General features: G+C 35.7%; 1 protein-coding gene across 19 annotated transcripts in view; it reads left to right on the forward strand.

The window, feature by feature from the left end:
- The window catches only part of SS18 (SS18 subunit of BAF chromatin remodeling complex), a 75411-nt gene extending 56951 nt beyond the window's left edge, over positions 1-18460 (forward strand). For 8 of the 19 annotated variants that reach the window (XM_063614048.1, XM_063613939.1, XM_063613997.1 and 5 more), the window contains 2 exons: positions 1969-2102; positions 16341-18460. In XM_063614048.1, the coding sequence (XP_063470118.1) occupies positions 1969-2102; positions 16341-16367 (161 nt within the window). In that variant the 3' untranslated portion in view covers positions 16368-18460. Of the gene's footprint in view, positions 1-1968; positions 2103-15555 lie in introns of all 19 variants that reach the window. The other 11 variants (XM_063613670.1, XM_055235684.2, XM_063613746.1 and 8 more) reach the window with 9 other exon arrangements.
- Positions 18461-23992: the final 5532 nt, after the last annotated feature.

Raw genomic sequence — 23992 nt, forward strand, 5'->3', positions numbered from 1 at the left:
GAAGTGTAGCAATATTTTCCTATTATATACTCACTTATAATACCTACTACCTGGATATCTGACTTTAACTTATTAGTAGGGAGTGGGGAATGATGAGGACCTGATATTTCAGTCTTAACTCTCAGGCTGCTAGAACCAGTTTAGATATAACTCTGTTGAAAGAAAAGTAGCTGCTTAGGAATACTGACTCCATCTCTTCCTAACAGGGTCTCTTTCACATCGGTAATATCTTATTTTTATTCATTGACTTAAGCTCTGCCATTGCTGTGGACATTTCTGTCTACCTGTGATAACAGGTCTTAGAACTAAGTAGTCAGACTGAAATTCTCTTGCCCCCCTCAGCATACATGTTGAAACTCAGTCAGATACTGGGAGTCAGGTATTTTTCTAAAAATGTCAAGTTCTGATTTCCAAATTCTAGATGTGACTTTAGAAATATTCCATGGATTTTTTTTCTTTCATAAAGGAACTTTCTTGCCCTTCCCAAATGGCCTTTTCATTTTGTGACTACTTAGTATTTATACTTTTAATAAATACAATATTCTGGTTTTATTGCCTTTGCATGAAAATAGATGTAATGCAGCTAAATCAGGTAAATTCATTGACTTAAATACCTTCAATGGTAAGAGAGGGTGAAAGAAAGCTTAATTTTTGTTAAAGTATTATAGTTAAGTGCTGTTTTGTTAGACATCAGGAATCCTAAGAGAAATTTCTATTTTGTTTATCCATAGGCTTGTGTTGTCAAAAAAAAACTTTATTTCCACTAGAAATAAAGTTTTAATAGTTGAATATACAATAAATAATAGACTGATATAATTTATTTAAGCTTGCAAACTTGTTCTCTTTTGACACTTTTCTCTGAAATCAGTGTTTTTATGGCAGGGTTTGAATGGCTATGATAGAAAACATTTAAGTGTCAAAGCTTTTCAGCTTATGCTTTTTTTTTTTTTTTTTTTTTTGACGGAGTTTCACTCTTGTTGCCTAGCCTGGAGCGCAGTGGTGTGATCTCTGCTCACTGCACCCTCTGCCTCCCGGGTTCAAGCGATTGTCCTGTCAACCTCCCGAGTAGGTGGGATTACAGTCGCATGCCACCACACCTGGCTAATTTTTGTACTTTTAGTAGAGATGGGGTTTCATCATATTGGTCAGGCTGGTCTCAAACTCCTGACCTCAGGTGATCCTCCCACCTCAGCCTCCCAGAGTGCTGGGATTACAGGCGTAAGCCACTGCGCCCAGCCCAACTTCACGCTTTTTAAAGCATTCTTTACAATGGAAAGTAGTAGAGTTTATAAAACAGACATACTGTTTAGCAAGCCAAATCAGTCCCTTGCCATCTCTGGAATTTGTAATCATTTTTATGGGTAAAGTATTAAAGGTGATTAATTCTCAGTGTGACTTTTGAATCAAGTTTTTTCACATGTAACCTGTGGGTTTTCTAGTTTTTAGTTTCTATTATAAAATATTTTGGTAATAAATTTGTCAATGCATAGTATAGACATATACTTTTGGTGATTGCAAATATAAATCTAGAATCATATAGTTGTAAATATCGTTTATTCCTCCACTTTATTCAGAAGTTATTTCAGTATTTTTCTTTGAACCTGCCTCTTGCTTTCTCTTTTTCCTCTTGCTTGTACTGGTTAACACTACCAGATACATTAATTTTCTTATCATCATGGAGTTAACCTACTTTACAACTCCCTGAGTCTTTTTTACCCATTTTGAAATATCTTTTGTAATGGCTAGGGCATAGTACAATAATTATAGTGAAGTAACATTACAGTATTTTTACTCTTATTATTACCATCCAGATTTATTTCAGAAAGCATTTGAGGAAATCAAGGTACCAAACTACCTTTTTTTAGTTTAGATAGAAAAATATAGTAGCATCTCTCTAGTTCACATCCTTCCCTGAGTTCTAGGGACTTACCATTTTATGTGGGTTTTTGTTGTGTAAATTATTTTCAGGTCCTTCACAGGGTGGTCCAGGTCCTCAGTATCCTAACTACCCACAGGGACAAGGTCAGCAGTATGGAGGATATAGACCAACACAGCCTGGACCACCACAGCCACCCCAGCAGAGGCCTTATGGATATGACCAGGTAAGTAGTTTGACCGGCTGCAGAATTGCCACATTGTTTTTTCACTCTTGATTAGGTGAACTTTTTTTTTTTTTTAATTTATTTAACTTGAAGCCTCATGTTTCCCTCATGAGGGAATGTTTATGGTACATTTGTTAACAAAAAGTATATCACTTTTGAGATTCATGCTGTTTAATAACACAGTTGATCATAGTTACTCTATCATATAAAACATGGCCTTAACATAAGACAACATATATATTCTCTCTCTCTCTCTCTCTCTCTCTCTGTCCCTCTGTCTGGTCTTTACCCTCAGGCATACTTTGTTTACTGAGGTAAAGTATAGATACAGAGTTTATCATATTTACCATTTTTGAGTGTACATACAGTTCAGTGTTAATAAATTCATTTATTTCTCCCTCCTTGATCCCTTCTCATCCCTTTTCTTCCCAACCTCTGGTAACCTTAGTGATTTCTATGATCCTCCCTGATGTTTATTGCTGAGACTTTGCCTTGACCTACTGAGATGTGGAGTCCATCTGTGTTGATTCTTTCATTAGCACTCCACTTCACTCCAGCGTATCCACTACACTTCCTTCACACCCATAATATCCCACCTCTTTAAATTCAAACTTTCCGCCCTCTGTTGCCTCCTTCCACACACATAACTATTATTTCAACTGTTATTTCTCCCCTGTCATTCTACTTTCAGATATGTAGAAGTGTATCTCATCCTGGGATGACTGTATTCCCTTGAACCCAGTGTTCATTTAAGTTTCTTATTTTTGTCGTTAAACTCCTCAGACTTGTACCACAGTCATTGTTTTATGAATGTACTCATATATACTCTGAATTATTATAGAAATGATTTATTATTAGGCAATTCCTTTAGGCTGGTTTCAGGTTTGTCTGCGCTTTTCAGTGAAGGTGATCTGGTTTGTTCACCACTTAAGCTGTCTAAAATAGGTTATTTTTTAACATGGAACTGTCTTATGCAGTTTAGGCTTTCAGGGTCAACGTCAGTATCTGGTTTGAGGAAAAACTCAGATGCAGTGGTAACTAGAATTTGAGGCATGAGCAGTTCTTTTATCAACCCTCTCTCACGCCTACAACCCTTTTGTATTGACACTTCTTAAGACAAAGGAGATACAAAAAGCATAAGAACAGATAAGTAATATTTTTCAAAAATATACTCGAACAAAACAAAAGTATCAGTTGGGGGTTTTAATAAGTTTTAGAAGTGAAATAAGTTGTGGCTAGTGAGTATTTAAAGGCAGGATTCCTGAGCAGATAAAATTTAGGTTCATTGTAATCTGCAGGTGAACTTTTTAAAAAGTGAGATTCTGTTCATGTATTCCATCACTCAACAAATATTTATTCTCCACGTGTTTGATACTGTAGTAGGTCCTATGGAGGTAAAAGAGGCAACCAGCTATCTTGCTCTTCCTTGACCTCACTTTAGCTATTGGCACATTTTCCTTTTTCATTTTTAAATGGTCTTCTTTAGCTTCTATATTTCTGAACCATTTTGTTCCTCTTGTGTTTACATTGATTCATTCTTTATTGTTTTTAATTGGTTTTGCTTTTTATTTTACCCTAATATCAATTCTTGACTGTTTTTTTTTCTAGCCTCTGAATCATCCTGCCCTCTATTTTCAGTATTCTTAGCTCTTACTTCTCAACCCAGTTTCAGCTCGTTTTTATCCAAATGTACAGAACATCTCTTGTCTTTGGATTCCCTCAGCTTTAGCATGTTGTAGACTAAACTGATCATTTTCCTTTCTAAGTCAATATATTTCCAAATCTCCTAAACTTCAAGCCATTCATTAAGCAAATGTTTATTGAGCAACCATTATATGCCAAGTGCCATGCTAAGATTGGGAACATATTGGAAATAAGATAGACATGGACTCAGCCTTTATGAACTTAAGTGTAGATGGCATACAGGCGGGTAAACATGATATGATACAGTGTGCTAAGTACTTAGATAAGGAAAGCTAAGATTTATGTGGAAGGAGCTTCTAACTCAGATCTTGAGAAATATTCCTTCGGAAATATTATATATAAGTGTGAAGTACCAAGGATGAGCCAATATTAGCCAAGTAGATGTGGATGATGAAAGAAGAGCATTCACAAAGGGACTAGTGTTAAACCGTGTGTAGTTCAATAAAGCAGAAGCATGGGGAAGAAGAGACAAGACTGGAGAGAGGTGTTGGAGTTAGCTTAAGAAGGCTCTTACAAGCCATATTAGGGGACTTGGACTTTATCCTGACATCAGTGTGGAGCTTGAAAAGCAGTGTATATAAAGTATGTAGCAGTGGCTAGCACTTGGTAGCTATGATAGACACATGATTTACTTCTCCTTTTATCATCATAATTATTCCACTCTCTAAAGTTCTCAGGAATTTGGGACTGTACTGTGGATAAAGACTCATGGTGTTTGAGTAGTTGCTAACCACTTCTCCTTCCCCACTAGAAAAGAATATGAGGGGGGGACCATTTTAGCTATTTTAGTGCCAGTAGTGTTTCCACATTAACCTAATGTTTAACCTTATCTTTAGCCCCTACCCAAAGACCTATTGATTTCTTTATTTTAGGAAAAATAGTTCGTTCACCTCTTTATGGTTGAGGCAATGGAAAACTAATGAAGATTCTGAAACCCAATACTAACATAATTACAGTTGTAGTTTAGGCAGATGAATCTTACAGCAATATGCAAGATAAAAGGGGAGAAATTAAAAGGGTGGAAATTGTTAGGATACTTCCCCATCGGTCCTCCCTATCCCAGTAAACAGTGGTTCCATTCTTCCTGTTCCTCAGGTTAAAAATCTAGAGTCATCTTTGACTCCCCTTTTTGCAAAGCAGACATCCAATTAGCAGATCCCCTCACCTCTTCCTTCAGAATATATCCAATATCTAGCCATTTTTCACAGTCTCCTTTCACCCAAGTCAAAGTCACAACTAGCACTCATCTGGACTGTTGCAATATATCCTCCTTTTTGGTTTTCTTGATTTTATCGTGGCTCCTCTACAAGATACTCTGCACATGGGACCCAGAGTAATGTTTTAAAGACATTAGTTACCTCTCTGCTTACAACCCTGTGGTGTTTTAAGTAAAAGCCATATGATATACTGGCCTACAAGGCCGTATAGGACTTGTACTCCCACCTCCTATGCTATCCTTCTTGTGCCTGCATATTTATATCCCAACCACTCGCTGCCCTCATTCACTCTGCTTCAGTCACACTGGCCTATTTGCTGTTCCTTATATGCATCAAGTGAGTTTCTACCTGAGAATCTTTGTATTTGCTGCCCCTTTTTCTGCCTGAATGCCCGAAGTGCCTCCAAACTCACTTTATTAAAATCTCTGCTTAAATGTCATCATGTCATATCAGAGAGTCCTTCACTGACCATGACCATCTAAGTAAGACATAACACCCTCCATTGCATCACTCTTTTTCCCTACCCTTTTCATAGTTTTTTAAACAGCTTAATTGAAGTATAATTTATATACCATTAAACTTCATGTAATAAAAGTGTACAGTTTGATCTTTTTTGACATGTATATACACACCTGTGAAACCATCAGCAGAATCGAAATAATGGGGTATCTATCATGCCCAAAAGTTTTCCCTGTGCCCCTTTGAAATCCCTCCACTTGCATCCCCTCTCCAGACCATGTTAACTAATCTTTTAACTAAACTGTGGATTAGTTTACGTTTTCCAAAATTGTATAGAAATTAAATAATATAGTATGTTCTGGTTTTTATCTGGCTTCTTTTACTCAGCATAATTGTTTTGATACTTATGTTGTTTGTGCCAGTAATTGTTTATTGCTAAGTAGTGTTCCATTATATGGCTATTTGTTTGTCCATTGAGATGGGACATTTGGGTTTACAGACACAGTACTATGAACATTCATGGACAAGTCCCTGGGGACATTTTTCTTGGGTAAATACCTAGGAGTGGAATGGTTGGATCATATGATAGGTATATATTTAATTCAACAAACTGCCAGAATGTTTTCCGAAGTAGTTGTACCATTGTACATTCCTATTATTTTACATTCCTACCAGCAGTGTATGATTTCACCCATATCCTTGCTAACTCATTGCCAATATTTGGTATGAATCAGTCTTTTACATTTTATTTATTCTAATAGGTGTGTTATAACACCTCATGACTTTAATTTGAGTATCCCTAAGGACAAATGATGTTGACCATCGTCTCACTTATTTGCCACCTATATTTCTTCTTTTCAAGAGTGTCTGTTTAAATCTTTTGCTCATTTTTAAATTGGAGGTTCTTTTTTTTTTGTTATTGAGTATTAAGAGGTCTTTGTATATCGTAGATACAAGTCCTTAATCAGGTATCATTTGCACATATTTTCATCCTGTCTGTTTTTTCATTCTATAAATAGTGTCTTTCAAAGACAGGAGAATCTAAATTTTGGTGAAGCTTAATTTATCAGCTTTTTTTCTCTTACAGATTATGCTTTTGGGATCATATGTGTAAGAAATCTTTACCTAACTGAAGGTCACAAAGATTTTCTCCTGTACTTTCTTCTAGAAGTTATGTAATTTTAGAGTTTACATTTAAGTCTGTGATTCATTTTGAGTTGATTTTTATGTATGGTGTGAAGTATGAAATAAAGTTTACATGGCTTTTTTTCTTTCTGATGCATAGCTAATTTTCTCAGCGTCATTTGTTGAAAAGACTGTCTTTTTTTTTTTTTTTTTTTTTTTTTTAGACGAGTCTCGCTCTGTCACCACCAGGTTGGCGTGCAGTGGCGCGATCTCAGCTCACTGCACCCAACCACCTCCTGGGTGCAAGCGATTCTCCTGCCTTAGCCTCACGAGTAGCTAGGACTACAGGTGTGCACCACCATACCCAGCTAATTTTATTTATTTATTTATTTTTATTTGTATTTTTAGTTGAGACAGGGTCTCACCTTGATGGGTAGGATGGTCTTGATCTACTGACCTCGTGATCCGCCTGCTTTGGCTTCCTAGAGTGCTGGGATTACAGGCGTGAGCCACCACGCCCAGCCAAAAACTATCTTTTACCTACTGAATTGTCGTTTTACCTTTGCAAAAAATCAGCTTTCCATAAACATGTGTCTGTTTCTGAACTCTAGTCTGTTCCATTCATCTGTTTATGTATCTTTATGCCAGTACCATACTGTCTTCATTACTATAGTTTTATAAGTTTTATAGTTTTAAAATAAGTTTTATAATCAGGTAGTATTAGTTTTTGAACTTCGTTCTTTATATACAAAGTTGTTTGGCACTGTAGGTTCTTTGGATTCCATATAAATTTTAGAATCAGCTTGTCAGTTTGTACATAAAAGCTTACTAGGAGTTTCATTGTAATTGCCATGAATTTATAGATTAATTTGGGGAGAACTGACAATATTATTTAGTCTTCCAACCTATGAACATGGCATATGTCCCTTAAAATTTTTTTTAACAATGTCATATAATTTTCACTATATAGATCTTACATTTTTCTAAGTATTTTATGTGTTTTGATGCTATTGTAAATTTTTTAAAATTTTAATTTCCAGTTATTAGTTGCTAGTATATACAAATACAGCTTATTTTTGTGTATTGATATTTTATCAAAACTATAACTTTACTAAAATCACATCTAGTAGTGTTTTTGTAGATTTCATTGAATACTCAAACACAGAAATCATGTTGTCTGTGAATAAAGACAGTCTCCTTCCTTTTCAATCTGAATGCTCCCCCATGTTCCTTCCCCACCCTCCTACTTGCCTCAACTAGAAACTCCAGTACCATGTTAAATAAAAATGGTGAGAGTAGACATCTTTTGTCTTGTTCCTGATCTTAGGGGGAAAGTTGTCAGTTTTTCATCCTTATATAAGATGTTAATGTAGGGTTTTTTGTAGATGTCCTTTATCAGGTGTTATATTTCTAGTTTGCAGAGAATTTTTATTGGGAATGAATGTTGAATTTTGTCACATGATTTTTCCTTATCTATTGAGGGAATTACGGTTTTCCTTTTTTAGTTTGCTAATTTTTGAATTACATTGTTTGAGTTTCAAATGTAAATCAACTTCATACCTGGGATAAAATCCATTTGGTCATGATGTATATCCTTTTTTTTTTTTTTTTTTTTTTTTTTTTGAGACGGAGTCTTGCTTTGTCGCCCAGGCTGGAGTGCAGTGGCGCAATCTCGGCTCACTGCAAGCTCTGCCTCCTGGGTTCACGCCATTCTCCTGCCTCAGCCTCTCCGAGTAGCTGGGACTACAGGTGCCCGCCACCACGCCCGGCTAATTTTTTGTATTTTTAGTAGAGACGGGGTTTCACCGTGGTCTCGATCTCCTGACCTCGTGATCCGCCCTCCTCGGCCTCCCAAAGTGCTGGGATTACAAATGTATATCCTTTTTATATATTGGGTTGATTAGCTAAAATTTTGTTAAGAATTTCTGCGTCTGCATCACTTGAGTCCAGGAGTTCAAGACCAGTCTGGGCAACAAAGCAAGACCCTCCCACCTCTATAAAAATCTAGCCAGTCGTGGTGGCATATGCCTGTAGTCCCAGTCAGATGTGTCCTGACTTAACAGTGGTTCAACTTAGGTTTTTTGACTTCACAATGCTGTGAAAAGTGATGTGCATTTAGTAGAAATTCTACTTCCAGTAACCATACAATCACTCTGTTTTATACTTTCAGTGCAGTGTTTAATAAATTACATGAGGTATGCAAAACTTAGGGTATTTTCAACTTATAGTGGGTTAATTGGGACATAACCCCATGGTAAGTCAAGGAACATCTGTATTTTCATGACAAATTTTGGAATCTGTTTTTTTTTTCTTGTAACATTTTAGTCTGGTTTTGTTACTGAGGTAGCACTGGTTTCATAGAGTGAATTGGGAAGAATTTCCTCCCTTCAGAAAATTGGCATTATTCTTTCTAAAATGTTTGGTGTAAGTTACCAGTGAAGCCGTCTGGGTTTGTAGTTTTTTTGTGTGAGAAATTTTTAAATTATAAATTTAATTTATGAAATATAGGGGGTATTCAGGTTATCTGTTTTTTCCTTGAGTAAATGTTTTGTGTATTTTTCATAGGAGTTGTCCATTTTATCTATGTTGTTGAATAATTGCTTTATCATCACTTAATATCTCCATAATCTGTAGTGATATTACCTCTCTCATTTCCAATATTAATAATTTGTGTCTTCTCTCTTTGTCCTCATTTATCTGCCTAGTTTTAATCTACCTATTGATTTTTCTCAAAAAGCAGCTTTTGATTTTATTGATTGCCTTTTGCCCATTTGCTTTTCTGTTTCTTTGATTTCTGCCCAGAACTTTATTATTTCTTTTTTTCTGCTTACTTGGGTTTTATTTGTTCTTCTTTTTCCAGTTTCTTAAGATTGAAGTTGTAGTCCCATTGATTTAAGAACTGTCTTTCTTTCTAATATAGATGTTTATTTCTAAGTACTCTTAAACTGCATCTGATGCTGTTATTTTTAATCAGTTCAAAATACATCCTGGTTTCACTTTTATTTCTTTTTTGACCCACAACACATCAGAAGTGTGCAATTTCATTTTCAAATATTTGGAGATTTTCAAATCTTTCTGATGAATTTACTCCTTTACCATTATCAAATAACTGTCTTTATCCCTGCCAATATTGTTTGCTCTGAAATCTAGTTTGTCTAGTATCAATACTGCAATACCACTTTTCTTTTGATTAGTATTAGAATAATATATTTTTCATCCTTTTAACATATTTGTTTTTATATTTAAATTATATTTTAAGTAGACAGCATATGTAGTCAGTCGGATCTTGCTTTTTTAAATCCAACCTGCCAATTGCTGTCTTTAAATTGGGGTTTTTGACATGTTTAGTGTGATTATGGATATGATTAAGTATATCATCTTTATTTTTTCTATTTGTCCCATCTGGTTTTTGTTCTCCTTTTCCTCTTTTTCTGCCTTCCTTTGATTTTTCTCCTGTTTTTAACAAAAAACAGCTTTATTGAGATACAAGTCACATATCATACAAGTCACCATTCTAAAGTATACCATTCAGTGGTTTTTAAGCATATTCAAAAAGGTAGACTGGGGATGGTGGCTCACGCCTATAATTATAGCACTTTGGGAAGCTAAGGCAGGAGGATTGCTTGAGCCCAGGAGTTGAAGACCAACCTGGGCAACAAAGCGAGACCCCACCTCTACAAAAAACTAGCCAGGCACGATGGCATGTGCCTGTAGTCCCAGCTCTTCAGGAGGCTGAGGCTGCAGTGAGTTGTGATTGTGTCACTATACTCCAGCCTGAGCGACAGAGCTAATAATATCCTGTCTCAAGAAAAAGGGCAGCCATCACCACCCTCTAATTTTAAAACATTTTCACCAACCTGATAAACTGTATACCTATTAGCAGTCACTCCTCATTCTCCTTCAACTACTCAGCCTTAAATACTTAAATACTCAGTCTGTAATTTTGTTTTCAAATATTTGGAGATTTTCCAGCAACAGTAGTTTACTTTCTATCTCTATGGATTTGCCTCTTCAGTACATTTAAGATAAATGGAATCATACAATATGTGGAGTTTTGTGACTGGTGTTTTGTTTTTTTACTTAAAATAATATTTTCAAGGTTCGTCTATGTACCGTGTATCAGTGTCTTCAAGTGATAGTATGCCTATATATAGTGTAAGAACCTTAAGGTAGTCTGCTTTTCTTCTCGATCTTTGTGTTATTGTTACAAATTTTACTTCTGTATATGTTATAAACCCCACAGTATATTGAATTTATTTTTGTCTAAAAAAATCAGTTAAAGATACTTAAATATAAGGAAAAAAAATTTTAAATTGACCCATGTAGTTACCGTTTTTGGTACTCTTTATTATTTATGTATGGATTCATATTTCTATCTGGTATCTTTGTTTGCCTGAAGGACTTTAACATTTCTTGAAATGCAGGTGTACTGGTAATAATCAGTTTTTGTATGTCTGAAAAAAGATGTTTATTTTGCCTTTATTTTTGAAAGATATTTTCTCTGGGTATAGAATTCTAGGCGGACAGTTTGTTTTTGTTTTCTTTCCATACTTTAAAGATGCTCCACTCTTTTCTTCCTTACATTGTTTCCAAGGAGACATTTGCTGTCATTTATCTTTGTTCTTTTGTAGTTAATATGTCTTTTTTCTCTGTTTTTAAGATTTTCCCTTTATCAAATTGTTTGATTGAAGAAATTTCTCTCTTGCCCAAATTGTTTTGAGCAGTTTGATGAGAGCATGCATTGGTGTTGATTTCTTCATGTTTCTTATGCTTGGAGTTTGTTGAGTGTTATCTCAGACTTTGTCGTTTTCACCTCTAGAAGTTTGGTTTAGATCTTAATATCTTCTGTGTCTGTCCTTAATTGTTTTGAACATATGGAATACAAGTATAATTCTTTTAATATCCTCTTCTGCCAACTCTAATAATCTATGTCATTATAGGGTCAGTTTTAATCAGTTTTTTTTTCCTCTATCCTTTGTGTGCGTGATAATTGGATTCCAGACATTGTGAATTTTATGTTATTGGGTGATGAAGATATATATATACCTAGAGATATTCTTAAGCTTTGCTTTGGGATTCAGTTTAATAAGTTACAAACAGTTTGAACTTTCTGAAATTGCTTTTAAGATATTTTAGGCAGGACAAAGAGCAGTGTTTAGTCCTGGGCTAAACACTCATCACTGATAAGGTAAGAGCCTTTTGGGTGTTTTGCCCAATGCCCTTTGAATTGTAAGGCTTTTTACTCTGGCTGGTGGGAATAATAAGCATTGTTTCTGTTCCTATGTGACAAACAAGTATTGTTTCCCCTAATCCTTTTGGATGTTTCTTGCCTCAACCTTGGGTATTTTCCTCACACATTTGCATATCTGTACTATACTGAATAGGAGGAGGGTTCTTCTGCAGATCTCCACAGTTGTCTCTTTAGGCAGATCTTTCTTCTAGGGTACTCTGTCCTGTTAACTCTAGCTACCTTTTTCTCTCCAGACACTAAGCCTTATCTCCTTAAGTCAGAACATCTGGCAGACTCAGCCTCAGTTCCCCTTCATATACTGCAGACTGGAAACTCTCAAGGTAGTTAGCTGTGGTAGTCAGAGGGCTGGCCTCGTTTGTTTACCATGTCTCAGGGATCATTGTCGTTTGCTGGCTCTGTCCTGTGTGTCCTGAATATGATTATCATATGCTTTGTGTAGTTTTTTTTTTTTTTTTATTGTTTCAGGCTACCAGATAAATCCATCTTGAATAGAAACGTGCATTAATTTTTCAACATAACATTTCTCTTCATTTGACAGATTATTTTGTTACTGTTTATTGTCATATTCTTCTTCCCGAAGAATGTAACCACTTTAAAAGCATCGCTTTGTCTGTTTTTATTACTGTTGAGTCTCTGTCACCTAGTAGAGCACAGCACATAATCAATAAATATTGGTGAATAAAGTATAAACAACTGAGTAAATAAGGCCGTTACTTTCTAGATTTGAATGCGTGATCACAAGACTAGAGATAAGAGGAAACCCCTAAAATGTTGTGAAGAAATAATGTTAAGATTTTAAACTGATTAGGTAAATAGAATGAAGGAAAGAAATGTAAAGATGTTGGTATTGCTCAGATTTCTACCTTAGGAACTCTTATTCAATATAATCTCCCTAGGCATTCTCATTTATTCACAAGGTCTCAGTTCACCATGCTGTTGACTCCCAAATCTCTATTTATAGTCTCAGTCTCTCTTCTGGAAATTAGATGCCTACTCGACAGTTCTGCTTAGATGTATCATAGGTATTAATTCAGCAGAAACACAATAAATCTATAATTTTTTCTACCAAAACTTTTCTGTGTTCTTTATCAAAGAGAGGGGTACTATCACCAAGCTAGAATGCCAAGTGTCTGTTTGATAATTAAGTGTCCCTCCTTTTCCTCTCTCGTCTAATAAATGACAAATGTTATTGATCTTCCTTTTTGAAAAGCTTTTGAATCCATTCATTTCTCTCTAACCTACACCCTTATCTTAGTTTAGACCACGTTCATCTCCTGTCTTCATCGCAGTAGAATCTTCCATACTGTCTTCTTTCCCATTAAATTCTTCATACTGTAGTCAGAGGAGTTTTTTTAAAAATTGAAGAAGCAAAGAGAGAGGTGAGGCTTAGAGTGTTCAAGTGATTTACTCAAGATGACAGAACTGAGGAGTGGTGAAGCTGCATGACCACTGCTGAGTGCTGAAAGCCCATGCTCTGTTCACTGTGCCATGCTGCCACCCATACTGTTAATGAGTATTTGAGTAGTTCACAGAGCATTTTCATGTTTTTCTTCTTGAATAACTTTTTAAAATAGAGATTATAATTACCCTTGTCAGATGATAAAATTGAAACTCAAGGGGGGTTAAGCAACTTGCCCAAGGATAAGAAGCTGTTAAGTGGTGACATTAGCACTAGAAATTGGTTTCTGGCTCCAAAACCCATACTTTTAATCCTTAATTCCACCTTGGAATTTGTTAATGGTTGCAGATACACAACCTACCTTTTTAGGCATGATTGTGATTTTGTTTGGTCCTAGCATTGTGATCAAGTATGGGCCAAGTTACTTAGACTCTCAGTGCCTCCATTTCTTCATCTGTAAAATGGAGGTAATATTTACTATATTATAGATGGACACAAAGCACTTAATACAATGTGTAACACATACTAAGGTATTGTTATCAGGGTGTATTATTAGCTTCTACTCCTCATTATTGCATATTCTTTCTTCCCACTTCCCTAAGCATTCTATATTTTATCCTCTGTGCCTTTGTTTTAGCTATTTCTTCTATTTGAATTGCCCCCTTTTCTTTTTTTCTGCTATTCAGATCTTACTGTTTTCTCAAGGCTCCCACATTCTTGGGAATATTTTTCTAATTAATTTAGGCTATGTTAACCTTTTCCTTTCTGAACTCTCTTAAGTTTGCTAAGACTTAGAGAACTTATCTGTTTTGTAATTACACCTTAATTTCTGAGTCTTCTCTGTTTTCCGTATTTATGATGATGATGAGTATTTGTTCCATAAGTGTTCACAGTTGCTTGGATATAATTTATTTGGTATACATTATTGACCTGGTCTCTTTCTTCAAGTAGTTCATAATATAGTAGATAAATTGTAGCTTATAAACTATGGTACAGTGGTTCTTAACCTCTCTTCTGCTTTCACATCATTTATATTTGCAACTCACTTTCATCATTAGCATCTCATTTTACACATTGACTAGGGGAGCATTTCCAATCTCCGTCATTGAGAGTCACTGATTTATAATTCTAAAAAGCGCTTTCTCATGTCCTCTCTTATTTAAGCATCATAACAAACAAATGAGGTACAAGAATTAATGTAGACATTAACAGAAGGGAAATTGTGATCCAGAGATGTATATGTTACTCTCCCACTGATGATTGAAGAAACTGAGTCTCACAGAGCTTTTTTTAGACTCAAATAAGAAGTTAGCAATAGAGTTGGAACTTAAACTCAGATTTAGTATTTAGACAATCCAACAATGGAATAATAAGCTCCAGTATGCTAACCAATAACTTTCTTATTTTAAACCTTTTATTATGTTTATTTTAAACACATATAGAAAAGAGAGTAATATAGTGAACCCCTGTGTACCCATCACCCAACTTCATCAGTTTATCAACATTTTGCCAGTGTTGTTTTATCTACCCCTCTACACTATTTTTTTCAGAGTATTTTAGAGCAAATCTTAGATGTGATATCATTTTACCCATAAATCCTTCAAGATGATCATTGATTTAAATTTAGCTGAATATAACTATGTAAAACACACTAGTGTAAAATCCCTAATCTCTTTTTTTTTTTTTTTTTTTTGAGACAGAGTTGCTCTGTTGCTCAAGCTGGAGTGCAGTGCAACCTCTGCCCTCTGGGTTCATGCAATTCTCTTGCCTCAGCCTCCCAGGTAGCTGGGATTACAGATGTGCACCACCACGCCCAGCTAATTTTTGTATTTTTAGTAAAGATGGGGTTTCACCATGTTGTCAGGCTGGTCTCGAACTCCTGACCTCAAGTGATTCACCCGCCTTGGCCTCCCAAAGTGCTGGGATTACAGGTGTGAGTCACCATGCCTGGCCCATAAAATCCGTAATTCTATTTAATTCATTATTCCATCATATATGTGGTGACATTCAACACATTATCATGTGTATTTACTTCTGTGGAAATGTAGATTTTTAGGGTACCGTTTCTTATGGTAGAGAAGTATTTCAAGTCTAGAATGTTTTTGAGTTATATTATTGTGACGTGGAGAGAGAATTGTTTAGCCAAAGGAAACAGTTAACTAATTATATGCTTCCAGTGAGTCATGCTTTTTGAAAATTAGTGCTTTTATGAACATCTGTTTTAAACACAGTTAAGAAACTTTTAATAAAATACATGTTTCATAGTATGTCTTTCTTTTTTTCTACCTTCTGTTTTAGAGGAAAAGATGTTGCTGCTCTTCTCCAAAAGTTAACCTGAACAGATGTATACCGGACATTGTTTACCCCCCACTCACAGAATTGTGCTGCTTCATCATGTCCCTTTTATCTATATTCCCTTTCTGTCTCATCCTGTCATCCTGAGGGTCTTCAAGTCTACCTTATTAAAAAAACAAAACAGACAACACAAATAAAAACAACTTTCCTTGATTTTATGTCCCTGTGGCCTGTCTAAATACCTCTACTGAACTTTGTTGACCTCAGGGAAAGGACCAATTATTTTGGTATGGATAGAAGGTTCTTTACCTTTTATGTCCCACATACCTTTCCATTTTCACTTGTTGCAAATACCCTTGATGTTCATTTGTAATAATTATAACAAGCTAAACACTCACAAAGTTGTCACACTAGCATATGATTTACACCCTAATATATATATATATATTACATCAGAATTTAGAACTAGAACTTCTCACTCAATGCCTGCTGAATTCATTCAACAAAATTCACTAAACATTTAAGTTCTCACTCTGACAAGTATTATTCTAGGCTCATTTGCTAATCCCTAGCATATTTTGGACTATGAAATTCATTTGCAATTGAATATCATATCAGAAGAAATTACAGGGTGATACTGTGTACCTAACGATATAAAAAAATTTTGTTTATTGTAGGTACGGCTGCTTTTTTGTGGTATGACAGTGTTAGAAATGATTCGCTTGTAATCTTCTTTGCCTGTTATGGTCAAACTGTTATCTAATTATATTTTTAAATTTATCTTTTAGGGACAGTATGGAAATTACCAGCAGTGAAAAAGTACTTACATTCCAATAGCCAGTATCTATTAGCAGCCATATTGTCACCTCAGCACTGTGGACACCTCCCTGTGAAGAGATCCTTCCATTCCATCTAGTTTTTGGAAAAACCTTGTGGATAAGTGGCTGTTTCATCAGTAAGCAGCCTTTGTGGTTTAGTTATAAAAGGCTTTAGTAGCTCAAAAATACTCTTGATTTCACATTTCTACTCTAGATGGCAACATTGGACAGAAAATGCAATGACATAACCAATTTGTAATGATTTTGGAACTGTGTTTCAAATGGACTGTTACAGACTGAAAGGTGTGAACAGCTTTGTATGTTTATGAAGGGTAAGGGAATTTAATACTTTTCCACAGATTTTTTTGTAAGGGGAAGAGGGAAATGTACACTTCTTACAGCAGCAATATTTTGTATATTATGTTTATTTCATGTGGTGAATATGCAAGGCGGTACACTACGCACTGGACAGAATCAGAAATCCTCTGTTAATGTGGACTGGAGCATGGTAGATGCTTGATTGTTTTGGTCTCAAAATGGTGTGCTATAAAGATAAAGGTGAGGGGAAGACAAAGCACACCATATGTCCACTGTTCTGTTCTCATAGAGGAAATTCAAATCCCTTTTATCTATTAGATAATCAAGGGCACTGTGATACAGTTTTGAGTAAAAAGACATTTTTTAAAAGCCTTCCAGTTTTGTGGATTAAACCTTTTTATAAAGATCATTTATAATACTGTTTTAAAATGTGAGGCAATAAGAATTACTTTGTGTTGGATCTGAGGAGGCTTTGGTAAAACAGTTTCATAAAAATGAAAGTGGTAATCCTCTTCTAAAATAGCAATAACTGAAAATGAAGGTGTTAATTTTACCTTGTTTGAGTTATCAGGGAACTTAGTAATATCAAAGCATTTTATAAATGATATCAAAGAAGAGTCAACATTGATCCAGTAATTTTATTTTGTAACATTGAGGGATAATTGGTTATTAAACTGAATAGTTCAGGAGACTTTACAAACCTTTGTTTCAACTTTCTTATCTGGAAATAATATCATTTATAAAGGGACACTTTTATGTTTTTCCCTTTTTTATGTTGGTTAATATAACACAAAGAGATATTTAGGAAAATGATTATTGATGAGGTTTATTCTATCTGTTTTTGAAGCACAGAGGTTGCATTCTAGATAACCTTGTTTATTAGCATGGCATATTTTAATCATTATTTGAGACTGTCCTGTGCCTGATTATTTAGCTAAATTCAGGGAGATTGCGTGGGGCAGGAAAGCATGCATTGAAAAATTTCTAACCACGGTTATTTAAGCATAATCTGAAAACATCTAGCCCAAAGGTAAGTTGCTATTTTCATCACAGTTGCCTATGCCCAGGGAATAAGATGTATTCTTTATAATTGAATTGGTTTTTCCAACTTCTAACTGGAAACAAAACAGAAGGGGTGTCATAGATTTGAATAAGCAGAACATACTGTTCTCAACATACTGTAATCAAAAGGAGGAATTTCAGTGGGTCTTTGTGTGTGTATGAGAGAGAGAGTGTGTGTTTGTGTGTTTCAAGGTCAGAATAGGTTTTTTTGTTTTTGTTTTTTTTTGGGGTTTTTTTTTGAGATGGAGTCTTGCTCTTGTCGCCCAGGCTGGAGTGCAGTGGCGGAATCTCAGCTCACTGCAGCCTCGCCTCCCGGGTTCAAGCAGTTCTCCTACCTCAGCCTCCTGAGTAGCTGGGATGACAGGCACCCGCCACCACACCCAGCTAATTTTTGTACTTTTAGTAGAGACGAGGTTTCGCCATGTTGGCCAGGCTGGTCTCGAACTCCTGACCTCAGGTGATCCACCCGCCTCGGCCTTCCAAAGTGCTGGGATTATAGGCGTGAGCCACCGTGCCTGGCCAGAATTAGGGTTTTTCTTTCAACTTGATCAGTAGGAAATGGACATCAAGTTTGAACAGATAAAGCATGGACAGCCTTATTGTGATTGAAATGCTTGTAGGTTCTGTGCCAATTTTCCACCACTGTGTACTTTGTTGCTATTTAAAACTGTATCAACTCTAACGGAAGAATAAATTATTTGTGATTTTAATTTTCTCATTTGTTTCTTTAAATTAGATCTCTTTGACTCTCTTGTTTTGTCTGGAGACTATGCTGTGGGTTTTTATATAAGTTAGTCCAGTATAAGCAGACTATATTTGTATTCTAGGACTTCATCAAAAATTCTCTTGCCATGCCCAAGTTAATTAGAATTAACCGTTCAGTAATCAGCATGTTATGTAGGCCGTTTGTTACAGAATTCTTTCTCTGAAAATGAAGTCCATGAGGCTATAATCAAGATGACTGAATTAGATAAATGAGGAGATAAAATTGTACTGAACCCAACCTGGTGTAGATACGTTACCTCATTTGAAATAAGCTCAACTGACATTAAGAAATAATTTGTCTTGCCAACCCATCTTCTGTTGTCTTATTCTCCTTTTAATGGAAACTAAAATTGCAATTTTAATAAGCAGAATTTCCTCCAGGACTTTCTTCCTGGAGACTAGTGCATTTGCAAGGTTTAATTGTTTTATAACAGTCCTATTTCCTAAAAGTTTTTAATTGGTGGTGACAAAAATTACCTTACTTCTCTGTTACCTAGTAAGAGGAATAACTTTACCAGTAGCTGTCTACTAGATTTGACATTTCTGTACACACTATATATTCTACAACTGAAATTGGCATTTTATCAAAGTAATAATACCATACTATCCCATAAAATTCCAGAAACAAGGTATTACCAAGAAAAGAGTGGGGTCACTATTAAACATTTCAAAATATGCTAAGTGTGTTAGTTCTGTTATTTGGGAATATGTTATTATTCTGTAGCATTATTCAGGTGGCACATTGTTTTTGGTTTTGTCTTAAAATTTTTTAATGGAATTTTTAAACATACACCCAAGTGTAGAGCAGAGTATGGTGCGATGGGCCCCCATGTAATGGTAACCCAATTTATATACTTAGCAACTCATGGCCGAACTTCTGATTGTTCATACGTTAACCCCCAAATAGAAGCAAACACTATGTTTTTTAATCACTTAAATATTCCAGTAAACATATCTAAAAGTACTTGAAGATTCTTCTTGCTCCTAAGTTCTGTGTTTTCAATGTTAACATTGAATTAGAAACCATCTCAGAATTTGTACGTGTAAGTCATTGCCTTTTTTTCATTTTAAAAAGTCATTCATGTTAAATAAAAGATTAATAGACATACATTATACAAAGAGTTAACATTTTTCATAATTTCATCCATTAAAAGTCACAGTTATTAAAAATTTGGTACTTCCAGTTTAACTTTACACAATAAGCCAACCTATATGTTGTTTTTTAAAACAAAAATGGAATTATACTGCGTACTATTTTGCAACTTTCTTTTCTTTTTAACTTAGAAATATCTTGAATGTTCCCTGTTCCCTTGTTGCCTCTTAATTTTTTACTGTTGCAGAAACAAAGCTTTTATAAGCTATATTGCAGAGTTTTTTGGGGGGGTTTTTTGTGTGCTGTTGGGGTATTTCTATACAGTAAATCTGTAATATCTTAAGTGTAAGGCTATGGATGTTGAAAAAAGTATCACCATAAAAGGTATATCACTGGCAACACCAGTTCATTAGTCTCACTAATTTTTGCAATTCTCATCAATTTTTTAAAATGTTATCTCTGAGGCCGGGCGCGGTGGCTCACGCTTGTAATCCCAGCACTTTGGGAGGCCGAGGCGGGCAGATCACGAGGTCAGGAGATCGAGACCACGGTGAAACCCCGTCTCTACTAAAAATACAAAAAATTAGCCGGGCGTGGTGGCGGGCGCCTGTAGTCCCAGCTACTCGGAAAGGCTGAGGCAGGAAAATGGCGTGAACCCGGGAGGCGGAGCTTGCAGTGAGCCGAGATTGCGCCACCGCACTCCAGCCTGGGCGACAGAGCAAGACTCCGTCTCAAAAAAAAAAAAAAAAAAAGTTATCTCTGAATTTTATTTGAATTGCATTTATTTGTAAGTTGAGCATCATTTTAAGTGCCTATTACACTTTTTTTTTTTTGGCTATGAACTGCCTTTTAATGTTCTTTGTCTGTTTTTCTGTTGGGATGTTTGTTGTGTAAGAGAGAGGAAATTACACACAGACACACAGAGATGTGTGCACATACATGTAAAATTACATATGTCCCTGTACAGTTAATCCTTTGTCTCTTCTATTGTTGCAGGTCTCTTCTGTCCATTATTTTGTAACTTACGATGTCTTTCACTGTATTAAAGCTTTAAGATTTTATGTAGTCAAAAGTTTGGCTTATGACTCCCCCCTAACTAGCAAATTTGTAAAAATATTCCTCATATTTGCTTCAATTTTTCTGAAACTTACTGTACATGATATAATTTAGGACATTAATTTTTTTCTTATGGATGACTAGTTGCTTAAGCATCATTTATTGTATCATTTTTCTTCCAGTGATTTGAGAAGCCACTCTATTCCTTTAATTTAAGAAATTAATTCTAGTTAAAGCTATTTATTTATGTTTTATGTATTCCATTTCAAGGACTAGTTAAATGCATTTAACTGTCTAATTTAATTGGCATAAACTTGTGAGTTGTTTTTCTCTAACACAGTGTTTTTTTATTTGATAAAAGTTATCTGCGAAGTTATACATAATCACTAGCTTTTTCGTTGTTTGTTTTTGGTAAAGACAGAGTCTGGCTTTGTTTCCCAGGCTGCAGTGCAAGTGGTCCCATCTTGGCTCACTGCAGCCTCCGCCGCTCAGGTTCAAGCGATTGTGGTGCCTCAGCCTCTTAAGTAGCTGGGATTACAGGAGTGTGCCACCATGCCTGGCCAAATTTTTTTGTATTTTTAGTAGCGATGGAGTTTTGCCATATTGGCTGGTCTCGAACTCTGACTTCAAGTTATCCGCCCACCTCAGCCTCCTAAAGTCCTGGGATTGATTACAGGCATGAGCCACCATGCCCGGCCCTTAGCTTCTTAATAGTAAGAAAATTATTGAAGTGTGTTTTTGTAAAGAATGACTACAACCTTTTAGAGATTTTTGCTTGTTGATGTTTAAAAGCTCTTTAATTTTTTTGTGCCCTGCTAATGGACTATCTTTTTAGCTGCCCCAAAGTATCTCTGTTTGATTACTAACAAAAAAAAAAAATAAGAAATCAGTAGAAAACTTTGTTTTATTGTTTACAAATTCAAGTCTCAGAAATAGACAATGCAATATAATTTTTATTAATAAAGACGTATAATTAGAGTGACAATGTCATTTATTGCCCAATTTGATAACCTTGAGAATGGGAGATTGTTTTACATATATATACACACACATATGTATATATGTACACACGTGTGTGTGTTACATATATAAACACAAATACAGGTGCATATACATGTGTATATGTGTGTATTATATATGCATATATGTTAGATATATGGGTAAATGTGTATATATTTTTTATTTTGTCTTTTCCTGATAGAGATCCATAGTTTAAGAACTTAGAGCCGGGCGTGGTGGCTCATGCCTGTAATCCCAGCACTTTGGGAGGCTGAGGCAGGCAGATCAGCTGAGGTCGGGAGTTCAAGACCAGCCTGACCAACATGGAGAAACCCCATCTCTACTAAAAATCCAAAATTAGCTGGGGTGCTGGCGCATGCCTGTAATCCCAGATACTCAGGAGGCTGAGGCAGGAGAATCACTTGAACCCGGGAGGGTGGAGGTTGCAGTGAGCTGAGATTGCACCATCCGCACTCCAGCCTGAGCAACAAGAGCGAAACTCCATCTCAAAAAAAAAAAAAAAAAAAAAAAAAAAGAACTTAGATATGTGAGTTGATGCATTTATGTTATAATTTTGAACTGTGATACCATCCTGAGAGGGTTTCTCATGATATATTAAAATATTATTTAATATTAAAATAGATGAGTAAGAAATCCTGAATATTCTGAAAGGTTATCGTTTTTGTTCTCTCCTAGGAATAATGATTTTCCTCCATTATTTTTATTTTTATTTTTATTTTTTTGAGACGGAGTCTTGCTGTGTTACCCAGGCTGGAGTGCAGTGGCACTGTCTCGGCTCACTGCAAGCTCCGCCTCCTGGGTTCACAGCATTCTCCTGCCTCAGCCTCCTGAGTAGCTGGGTCTACAGGCACCTGCCACCACGCCCGGCTAATTTTTTTTTTGTATTTTTAGTAGAGATGGGGTTTCACGGTGTTAGCCAGGATGGTCTAGATCTCCTGACCTCGTGATCCGCCCGCCTCAGCCTCCCAAAGTGCTGGGATTACAGGCATGAGCCACCACGCCCGGCCCCTCCATTACTATTTTTAAAACATACCCCTCGTTTTGGGTGGGTGCATGGCTGCCTACCTAGAGACATTTAACGTTCTCCTTTGCAGCTTGATGTGGTCATATGACTTTAAGTTCAACCCAGGAGGCTATCAGTTGTAATGTGTACAGCTTCTAGACCACATTCTTAAAACGGTGCTTTCGTTTTTCTTTTTTCCATGGGCTGGAACATGACCTATTGTTAGGGAGCTTTGGCTTTATAGATAGAAAGATACTCCAGAGAATGACAGGGTAGGTAGATAGAATCAAAAGTCCCCTGAAAATGGTTGTCATGAAGCCTTCTCCTCTCCCGCTTATCAGCTTGGACTTCAACATGAGAGAAGTAACGCTTCTATGTTATTAAGCCCTTTGTGATAGGAGCAAATCCTGTACTCTGATGTAGGGTGATGCAGTAGTGGCCAGTTCATATTACTCTATGATATGCTCTGTATGGAATCAATTTTTAGGAATGATGAGTGTACTATGTGTTTAGCATACATTATAATAATTCCATTCATGTTTGTGACTAGTGAAATAGGCCAAAATTATGTAGCATTTTCTCTAAGATCACTCTCTGCTTTCCATCAGTTGAATGAATGGGAATGCCACATTTAATAACAATAAATTTGGTTAATTTGAAAGTATTGGTAAAAATATAGTTAATATTGATCTTTTTTGGCATCTGTATAATTATAAATTTTATAAATATCATGTTTTCTATATACTTACTTTGAGCATTTTGTAAGTAGGACCTCATAAAATCTCTCAAGATTTTAACTTTGTTTTGACTTATCACTTTAATTGATTCTTTGAATTTTTTTCTCTAATGCTTTCTTGCTGCTTCCTTGGTTTTCTGACTTTCACTCTATGGTATGTGTACTTTGATTCTAGTTTCTCTGCCATCTTTTCTTTGAGGATAAAGAAAAAAAACATGCACCAAAAGTATTTTGATTTTACTCTAATAGTAGCTCTTATTCAGCTTAAGTCAAATGTAAAGAGTTTTATGTCTACAGAAGCTGTAACTGTATTAGCTATGGAATGATATTTAGAAATGATATTTATCAGGACTCCTGATATCAGTGGACCAAAATACTGCATATAGCTATCAAGGATTTTACCTTCTTTTCTATCAATATGGCTATACTAGGGAATTCTGTCTGTTATTGCTTTGAAAATTAAGAGCAAGGAAGTGTAGTTTGGCTTTCTCTTCAGCACTAATATTCTATCCAAAGAAATCCTATTTCCTGTTCATTAATTTCAGTATTCCATTCTTTCCCAAGATCTT

This window comes from Symphalangus syndactylus, chromosome 1 (assembly GCF_028878055.3).
Source record: "Symphalangus syndactylus isolate Jambi chromosome 1, NHGRI_mSymSyn1-v2.1_pri, whole genome shotgun sequence".
NCBI lineage: Eukaryota > Metazoa > Chordata > Mammalia > Primates > Hylobatidae > Symphalangus > Symphalangus syndactylus.